General features: G+C 43.7%; 1 protein-coding gene across 1 annotated transcript; it reads right to left on the bottom strand.

Annotated features, from left to right (window-relative positions):
- Nucleotides 1–1,734: 1,734 nt before the first annotated feature.
- Lsm3 (LSM3 homolog, U6 small nuclear RNA and mRNA degradation associated) lies at nucleotides 1,735–9,905 on the bottom strand. The gene is made up of 4 exons (XM_051203422.1): nucleotides 9,768–9,905; nucleotides 7,497–7,607; nucleotides 4,710–4,805; nucleotides 1,735–2,120 (listed from the first exon to the last, which is right to left on the bottom strand). Exons 1-4 carry the CDS (start codon nucleotides 9,786–9,788, stop codon nucleotides 2,040–2,042), a joined length of 309 nt encoding a protein of 102 aa, XP_051059379.1. The 5' UTR covers nucleotides 9,789–9,905; the 3' UTR covers nucleotides 1,735–2,039.
- Nucleotides 9,906–10,007: the final 102 nt, after the last annotated feature.

The raw sequence follows: 10,007 nt of genomic DNA, 5'->3' as shown, positions 1-10,007 counted from the left end.
GTGCCCACGTTTGACAAGAAGCAACTTCCAGGAAGGTTTGATTGACACTTTGAGGGTATATCCCTGGCAAGGAAGGCACTGTGGTGCAAGTACTTCAGCCATGATGGCAGGAGCACCAAGTTGCGTGTTCACATCTGGGTGGTTCAGGAAGCAGACACAATAGGAAGCTGGGCTGGACTATAAAACCTTAATGTCACTTCTCAATCAATTACCAGGTAAAGGTTCCACAGCTTTCCCAAACAGCAGCATCAGTAGGGGACAAGTATTCAAATACCCAAGCCTGTAGAGGATAGTCCATATTGGAATATGACAAATACTGTTACAGAAGTCTGCATAAGATATTTGCCCAGTGCTCTCTCTCTCTCTGGTCACAAGTCTAAGGCATAGTTGCTAGAAGCCCCTTGTCATAAAGCCAATAGTACACTGCAGATCAGTAGAGGTAGCTCTGGTGTAGGGGACAGTAGTAGGGCTATGCTTGTATTGTCAGGGTAGGAGGACTGAGTTCCAGACCTAAAGGGGCTACCAACATCACACTGCCTCCCATTCCTCAACTTGGTAATACATATAGTTACTCTATACTTGTTTATTTGTTGCCATATCTCAGCAGCTAGATAGGTCGTTTGTGTTGGGTGTAGTAGGGTCTATCAAACTTTAACATTCCTAGTTTTCAGAAATGTGTGTAAAATGAGTCTTCACACCTTAAAGTTCTAGTGCAGTCAGTCTATCAGGGAGCTGGCCAAGCAGAGAACTGAAGAAGTTATCACACAACACTCCATGCCTGAGGAGGGGAGACACACCACAGCTGCAGTAGACACTGGTTTAATACCTACAGCCATTGTTATAAGCATTTGGTTAAGCTGTCTACTCAGGAAGGGGAACCACAAGGAACCACTTGGCACAGCCCAGATTTCAAGTTCCCACATCGAACAGGACATCATCTAGCACAGCAAAAGCCTAAGGACAGTGTGGGGGTGGTCAGGAGGGTTCTGCCCTGCCTACTTAATGAAAACCAAACTTCTATCAGCTCAGTCACACTTGCTTTTCTCTCTCTTAACTTGTAGGGACAGGTATAATTAATAATGGAAACAAAGCCTCTTCAACATGACTTTGGCTCAGAGCATATGAACAAACTGCATTTGACAGCAGATTAGCAAACTCAGACACATTTACAGACATGTTCTCCAGAGTGCAGACTGTCTTTTCTTCTTGTGATGATGGGCACTAAGGCCCTAATGCATACAGGACAAGTAGCCAACCCAAGAGCTACAGCCCTAGCTCAATTGTCTACATTTCACAATGGATAACTACTTAGTGGAAGGTGTTGGCTCCAAGTGTTTTTGTGATTTCACATGAAGTCCTGGCTGGCTGAAGCCAGAATGGGAAGTAGCTTTGCTTTTAGCTCATCTTGTTCGCCTTGTTGCTGGCAGCCTGTGAGCCATGAGTGGAAGGTAAGTTTTTCAGTCACAGAAGTCATGCTTTGTGTCCTCCTGGCAGGTCTGAAGCCACTACTCACCACTCCCCCCTGGCCTGGTTCTCATTGGAATGCACAGCTGAGCTCTTGGGTGCAACAGGAGAGGCTATCAGCAATGACCTCCTTGCCCTGCACCTGCTGGTATAGATCTTCCTCAGATGAGGGCAAGGGGCAGGATGACTAAACTTTCTCACACTCAATTTGGTGCCCTAGGAAAGAATGTTGCACATACCAAGTAAAAGTTTGAGAATCCACAAGACACATTAAAAATAGAAAAGGGACATCAAATTTAATTTGAAGAAAACAACCTGAAAGTAACTGCAAGAACAATGGGCAAACCAACTCTGAAAATAGCAAGATGGCTACGCTGACAGGAGGGCTGGAGAAAAAGGAACATGTCATTTTAGCTGGAGAGGTTATAAGTTACTCGCAAATGAACTGCTTTGAGGGTGGAGGGATCCTGGGGTCATTTCTGACTATCAGAATGCACATGAACTTCTCTCTGTGAGGGTTCTGCACATCTCAAGAAGCAAAGTCTCCATTTTCCTACACAGGACCATCTTCTGTCTCAGCCCACTCTCAATGGAGGGGCAACTAGAACAACACCATCTCCCCGGACGAAGAGCATGGGGATGTTCCGTTTTGTTGACTGAAAGAGAACAAAAGGGGAAAGCATGATAAGGTCAAACAGCCTGAGCCTGAGTTACAGAGTAAGACGGTGTCAAAAATAAGTACCAATTGGAGACCAGCCTGGTCTATAAGAGCTAGTTCCAAAGCCACAGAGACACCCTATCTTGAAAAACCAAAAAGTACTGAAAGGGAAAAAGGGGAAGAAGCAAGTGCTCTCGGCATCTGAGCCATCTCTCCAGCCCAGGCGCTGGGATTGCAGGAGTATGCCACTAAATCTGGTTTCGGATTGATTTTGGGGAAGCAGGTGCTGGGGACTGAACTCTTGCATATATTTTGTTGGTAGTGTTTTCAAGACAAGGCTTCTCTGTGTCACTCAGGCTGTCCTGGAACTCACTCTGTAGACCTGGCTGGCCTCAAATTCAGAGAGATCTGCCTGCCTCTGCCTCCTGAGTGCTGGGATTAAAGGTGTGTGCCATCATGATATTCTTGCTCATTCTAAGTAAATGCTTTACTACTGAGTTACATCTTCAGCTATAACTGGATTTTAGCCATCGGTTTCAAGAGTGACTTCCTCTGAAAGCCAATGGGTAGTCATCATTTTACCAATGGATGGACCCTGAACTCTTGGATCTCAAGGTCAGGATAGCAGAAGTCTATGCTCCAACTTAGCACCTGGAAGAAAGCCACTGTGTTGACCTCTAGGCAGGGACTCAGCCTCCAGTGTGCCCAGCCATCACACCTGCCTCTATGAATTTCTGTGAGCACAAATGGGGATGCAACCCTCAAGGTCTCAGCTTAGTGATCAGCTTAGGGCAGTCAGCAAACATGGCATAACCTGGAGGCATTATTATGCCTTGGCAAAAATGTTGGGGAGAACTTGGGAGTAGTCCAAACACCTCCCAAACCCACAGATTCTGGGGACAAAGGCTGGAAAAAGCCAAATGTTAATAAGTGCCATGGTATAACAGATGCATTCAGCAGGAAAGTACAAGGATGAGAGCAGGCAAGAACTGGCTCGTTATCAGGCAAACAAAAAGAAACAATGCCAGGTGCTTTTAAGCCCAACTACGTAAGCACCAAAAAAAAAAAAAAAAAAAAAAAAAAAGGCAGACAAGGCCCGTAAAACTTTTCCGTTAAAAATACTTTGTCCTTAAGCAAAGACTATGCAGCCTGCTAAAGCCCAGAAGAGGGTGGTCTGACAGAGTTGCTGTCTCCTAATTTCCCAGCAGGTCTGTAATTCCGTGAGGACTGGTGCTTCAGGATGAGGAGCAAGAAGGTTCTGATACAAGGAGCACACTATCACCAAGAGAGGCCAGGCAGTGAGCCATACTGTGGGCTGTTTGGTAACAGAAGGTGGTAAACATGATGGATAGCAGAAAAAGTGGGCAGTGCCAAATAACAGAACTTTAGCAAAAAACAAAAGCAATACTCTGTGGTGGATGGAGAACCCAAAGAAGACTGCTGTCTGCCTTCCTTTTGGCCACCTGGTATCAATCCTGTCATTTAGGAGATAATTATGCATTTTGTGGGAAAAGCTCAAGGAATCCCAGTGGTCTGCGGTTCTTCCTGTTTTGGGAATGTTGTTATTCATTAGTTATGTCAACTGAGGGAGGTCAAAACATGCAATGGGTAAGGGGAGGCTGCTGTTTGGTTTCCTACTTCAAAGGTAATGAGAACATACAAGACAACAAGGCACTGTTCCCCAATGCTGCATGAAATGGGACTGAAGATACTACCACAACACCACCCTGTCTTGTCTGTGCCTGTAGTAAACATACACAACACACTACAATAACTATTATAGGTGATGAAGGGATGGAGTGGTTTAGAGCATTAGCTGTTCTTCCAGAGTACGTGGGTTCATTCAATTCCCAGCACCCACATGGTAGCTCACAACTGTAACTCCAGTGCCAAGGGATCTGAAGCCCTCTTCTGGCCTCCTCAGACAACAGACACATAGTACACAGACATATATGTAGACATCCATATACATACACAAACTTTTGCTTTCTCCCCGAGACAGGGTTTCTCTCTGTAGTCCTGGCTATCCTAGAACTTGCTCTATAGACCAGGCTGGCCTCAAATTCACAGAAATCATGCCTGCCTTCCCCTCCTGAATTCTGGGATTAAAGGTGTGCACCACCACCACCCAGCATCATAAAATGAATTTTAAAAAAGAAAGAAAGAAAAAATTATTGTGTTTGTGGGTTGGGTGTGATGGCACAAGCTTTTTATCCTAGTACTCTGAGGCAAGGCTCAGACCAACTCAGTTGATGGGAAAAGAACACTCTACAAACTGCTGAGCTGCCTGCAAGCTGTGCAGTATGCTCCAGGTTCCCAGCTTTGTAAGCTGTCATCCACACTGGGGTGAGCTTTGGTGATAAGGCTGTCTTTAAGATCAGTGTTAAAAATGGGTTGTATGACTCCAAAATCCTTGCAATTTAATTACTCTACACTCTATCAATTGTCCAAACCCTTGCATTTAATTATTAAACTCTATTAATAGTCCCTAAGTACATGCCCAAACATAACATCTTCCCACAAATATTTGCTAAGCTGCTGCATGATGAAATCTGACACTGTCAAAGAGAAAACCGGCAGGACTTACTTTATATATCTCTTCATATGTCTCTTCGTCAATCTCTATCGTCGTCACAGTTTCTTCTACGTCTCCCAGGATCATATTTAAATGTTGATCATAAGCCTGAAGCAGGAGAGTGAGATTTGAGAAACAAAGAAGAGGGCTCAAAAGATGCAAGTGGATTATAAGCAACATGTTCAATACTTACAGCTAAAAATGAAAAACAAACACTCCCTCTGTGCTAGTCTATCATGTCTTCACAAGCCATTCCCAATGACAATACTGCTTATGACCAAAAATGAATTCACTCAAAAATAACCTGAAATTATTTCTTCTTCTTCTTTTTTTTTTTTTTTTTTTTTTTTTTTTTTTTTTGGTTTTAGTTTTTTGAAATAGGGTTTCTCTGTGGCTTTGGAAGCTATCCTGGAACTAGCTCTTGTATACCAGGCTGGCCTCAAACTCACAGAGATCGGCCTGCCTCTGCCTCTGAGTGCTGGGACTAAAGGCGTGTGCCATCATGGCCCAGCCTGAAATTACTTCTTAAGTACCTACTTTACTTGTTAGAGAAAGTCCCACCATTTACAACAATTTATTATGAAAAACAGCAAATTCTTTGTTTGTTAGACTTCTTTCAAGGATAGTAAGCAACATAAAGTCCTGTCACTGTGGTTCTCAAGCAAGGACAATGTCATTTGACCCTCACAAAAATGATACAGGCAGAGTAAAATTTGGCCCATTTTTTGTGGTTATGCATATATCTGTGGTATACATGTGTGTGTGTGCACCAAGAACTTCCTCAGTTGCTCTCGACCTTATATATTCAAGTAGTGTCTCTCCCTTAACACAGATCTTGTGGATTGTCTAGCTAGCCAGCTTGCTCAGGGATCCTATCTTTGCCTCTAGAGGCTGGGGTTACAGGTAAGGTATTGCCATGGGTGTTGAGGATCTAAACTCCAGCCCTCACATTTTACCCAGTGGTCATCTTTCCTACCTCTACTTTGTCCATTTGTAACCTGTCCAGATTTTAATCTCTGTCCAGAGCTTTGACCTCTGTAGGCTCAGTCAGGAAGGATTGAGACCATAGTATTCAGTGCAACCTCCAAAGTTCATTCCTTTTACTAACTGGCAAACCTCCTGGGGCCTGTTCAGAACCCATTTACATGTTCTTCTAACAAAGTGCTAAGTGGTTTGCCTGCTTGTATCAAGATAAAAATAACCTAACAGCCACATTGGGAAGGAACTGCTTGGCAGCCACACAAATGAGCAAATGTTCAGCTGGAGAGCAGGAAACAAACAGAAAGTTGGGCCACTTCGTACAGAGGTAAGAGCTAAAGACACTGTCTGGCCTGGGATGTCATTTCATGTGCCAAAGACCCATGTCATTTAGCTCCACCTCACTTTTCTTGTCCAATGGACTCTGCTGTTTACAAAGACTAGCTTGTAGACCAGCGACCTGATTTCCTTCCCAGCCCCAGAGGCTCCCTGTCCTCAGGAATCATGGAAGGCACTATCACAGTTTCTGAGAGGGAGACTGAAGCGCAACTGACTAGTGGCTCTGTCACTGGCAGGACAGGGCTGTTTCTAACCCTGAACTGAGGCTTGGTTCAATTCGGTGTTGTAAACCAATAGTCCTAAGGAAAGTAAAAGTTAAGAAGAGACAAAACCATAAGTACACAGAGATGTCATTTAACAGGACCAATTCCACAGAAGTCATAAATGTGCATAAGCAACACTATATAAAAGTGCACAATACAGTTTTATAGCTACGGAAAAAAAGAAAAATGTGATGCTGTCTTATATAAAATCCTGCGCAGTAATCATTCTGCAAATAATAATAATAGTAACAGTAGTAGTAGTAGTAGTAGTAGTAGTAGTAGTAGTAGTAGTAGTAATAGTAATAATAATACCACTACCTTTCAAGACAGGGTTTCACTAGGTAGTCCAGACCAGCCTCAAACATATGATCTTCTTGCCTCAGTCATCTAGATACTGGAATTATGGGTAAATGTCACACCATACCTCACTAGGATCTCCCTTTAAACACCATCTATACACATGCATAAAAGATCTGGAAGACTATGTAACCAACTCTGAATAGTGGTCACCCATAGTGATGGGACTTCACTTTTAATCCTACAGATCTCTATGCTATTTAACACTTTTTGTAGTGCTAAGGGCTTTGCCCCATGCTAGGCTAGCACTCTTACTAGTGAACTATAGCCTGTTTTCAATAACTAAAGACAGAACACCTTGCCCAATAACCTTTAAGAATAGAGGACAAAGCCAAGAGTGGTAGTGCATGTCTATAATCCCAGCTCTAAGGAGAAGGAGGCAGGAGGGTCTTGACTTTAAAACTAGTTGGGCTGCACAGCAAGCCCTTGTCTAAAAGACAAATAAGTTTATTCATAAGTAAACAAAAGGTAAGATTGAAGGAGATAAAAAATGTTCTATAGGGTTGGAGAGATGCTCAGGTTAAGAGCACTGGCTGCTCTTGCAGAGTATCTGAGTTTGGCTTGCATATCACCCTTATCATGTCTGTAACTCCAGCTTCAGGGGATCTGATGCCCAGTTCTGGACTCTGTAAGCATGGGTACACCATACATCCACGCACACATTCTTTTTCTCATAAATCTTCTGGTTAAGGAAAAAATGTTTTAAAAATAAAGAATATTCATATTGTCTAAGATTTTCCAACTCCCAAAAGAAACTGCATAATTCAAAACAGTATTCTTATGTCGCAGTTCTTAAATCTGTAAGGAGGTAGGAAGGAATGACAGGGGAATATCTGGTTTTGAGATAATTTAACAGACTTACATGTAATCTGCCTCGAAGCTCTCGGTCGTTTCTCATCTTCACATAAATCCGCTCATCCAAACTGAGCCTGATGAGATCCAGGGGTTCCTCTACGGTGTTGGTAGTCTGTTGCTGATGAAAGAAGCAAACTTAGTAATGGATTACCAAGGCACAGTGGTGTTTCAATTACTTTAGCTTTATCTTTTATATAATTCAATCATCTGAAAAACATACCCCAATACCCATTCACACAGTAATAAAAAGATCTTACAGAGTTTGAAGCCAGTACAGCACAGGTTGAGTTTAGGGTGCTAATTGGCTGGCAAGACGAACCTACCTACCGAGTAGTTGAAAGAATTGAGTCTGGCTCTTCTGAACTGGGATTAAATATCATGTCATCTCTTGTTTCAGACTCCTCATTTGCAAATTGGGGAACCCACATCTTTGCTTCAGAGATCTTAAAAGGCTAAAGGGTCTATCAAAGTTAAAAGGAAATACTTATAAATCATTACTTTTCTTTTTTTAAAGAGGCATGCCCACAACATAACAGCCTTTGATGTGCCAAAATGCTGGGATTATAAGTATGAACTGCTTACAGAGCTTTTAAGACACACACACAGACACAGACACATACACACACAGAGAGAGAGAGAGAGAGAGAGAGAGAGAGAGAGAGAGAGAGAGAGAGAGAGAGAGAGAGAGAACAGGGAGGGAGAGAGGGAGAGAGAGAGAGAGAGAGAGAGAGAGAGAGAGAGAGAGATGGAGTTCAAGTAGTGGTCAAAAGACAACTTTCTAAAGTTCTCTCTTCTGTGGGTCCCGGGGATTGAACTCAGATTGTCATGCTTGCAAACTGCAAGCATTTTTACCTGCTATCTAACCAACCCCACTCCCAGCACCTGTAAGTCTGATATTTAATATAATCTCTGTTTGCTTCAAGATTTAAGAATGCTATTTTTCTTGGTCAGTCATTTCAAAGGAATGATAAATCAGAATTATTCTTCAAGACAGACTTTAAAGGTTAGAGCCAGGATGACTTGGAGTCAGCTATATGGAAAAGGTGGTTCCAGACATCAAGAGCAGTAAGCTTCTCCAGTGAGTAGTTTGCGTCAGTGAAAGCTGACTGAAAATTATAGGCTGTGTAGATGTGAGGTTGATGACAGAAAACAAGCAACCCCCTCCCCATCTCTAGGACCTCAAGTGGTGCTTTACTCCTCCCACCTTAGCTCGGCAGGTTTTTGTTAAGAATCAGACAACCAACCACTGGATTACAGAGATACTGATGTCACATCCTCTCAATGAAGCTCTCTTTAGTATGGAGAAGAGCATATAAATACATAGCTGTAAAACAATGAAACTGTAGCTTTACATCCTGCCTTTTCAAAGAAGCTTCCTCTGAACATTGGGTTCATTCCCTCAATTAATACCTGCTGAATGCTTGCAGCAAGATCCTAACCTAGGAAAGAAAAGCAAACACAGAAAATCCCCCCTTTAAAGGTTCATTTTTATCCTATATTGTGAGCATTTTGCCTGTACGTATGTGCACCACATGCACAAAGTGCTCTGTATCAGAGGCCAAAAAGGGGCACTGTTCCCCTGCAACTGGAGTTAAGATGCGTTGTGGTGCTGGTACCCAACCAGGGTCTCTACAAAAGCAATGAAGTGCTCTTAACCCCTAAACCATCTCTCCAGCCCCCCATAATGTCCCCACTAAGGAACTTACGTTCTAGTTATGGAAAAAACTTATTAGATAAAGAAATACATATTTAAAATAACATGCTCTGAAGAGAAACAGTAGGGTCGTCCGTGTTTGGGTGTCTGCGTGAGAGGGAGCGCAAGCCATTTCGGAACTCCCCAGACACCTATGGAATAGGAAAGAGTAGGTGAAGAGGGCTGTAGCCCCTTCTGTTATCCTGTGTACCCGATTTTGGCTTGCCTTCTTCATACTACATCTCTACCAGTTTCTCTGCCTCGTGTAACCGCACCTTTTATCTGACGCCACGTGAGTCACTGCCTGTGCACCTGGTGCTTACACGCATTACCAAGCTGGTGTCCACTACTACATCAGGTTTTCTGTCTGGTATCGACAGCCGTTTCTATTTTACAGATAAAAGCCGACGACGGGAGTGATGGGAAGACCCTGGGCCTGCGGAAGTTTTAGGAGAGCAGGCGTGGCTAAGGAAGGCCGTGGTTACTCGGAAAAAGAAACGGGCCGTTTCTCGGTGAGCATGGAAAAGGCGAACCGAACCGGGAAGCGCAAACAATTCCTCTACGAGCGCCTCAGGACAAACTTACCTGATCTACGTCGTCCGCCATGTTTCAAACGCTGCGCCCTTTCCACCTCTCGCGAGAACAGGCAGTCAGAAACGCAAGGTTTCCGCTCTCGGAAAGTAGAGCTACATTATTTTTGTCCCTTTGCGCCTCTGTAGTTTACATGGGGGCGGGGTTCTTCGGAGGGCGTGGTTCCAACTGGTCAGGGGGCGCGGCCAGGCATGGCCGGCCTCGGGGCGGAGTGAGCACGCGGAGATTCGCTGC

This window comes from Phodopus roborovskii, unplaced genomic scaffold (assembly GCF_943737965.1).
Source record: "Phodopus roborovskii unplaced genomic scaffold, PHOROB, whole genome shotgun sequence".
NCBI classification, from domain to species: domain Eukaryota; kingdom Metazoa; phylum Chordata; class Mammalia; order Rodentia; family Cricetidae; genus Phodopus; species Phodopus roborovskii.
The sequence above is the reverse complement of the archived record's forward strand: the minus strand, read 5'-3'. Positions and strand labels throughout refer to the sequence as shown.

Excerpts from the sequence above, each read along its gene's own strand:
- Lsm3 (XM_051203422.1), bottom strand. The coding sequence starts at position 9,788 with ATGGCGGACGACGTAGATCAG. Across the intron at positions 4,806-7,496 it reads AGCTTCGAGGCAGATTACAT|GCTTATGATCAACATTTAAA; the intron begins GTAAGTCTGTTA and ends CTCCTGCTTCAG. Across the intron at positions 2,121-4,709 it reads CATATGAAGAGATATATAAA|TCAACAAAACGGAACATCCC; the intron begins GTAAGTCCTGCC and ends GTTCTCTTTCAG.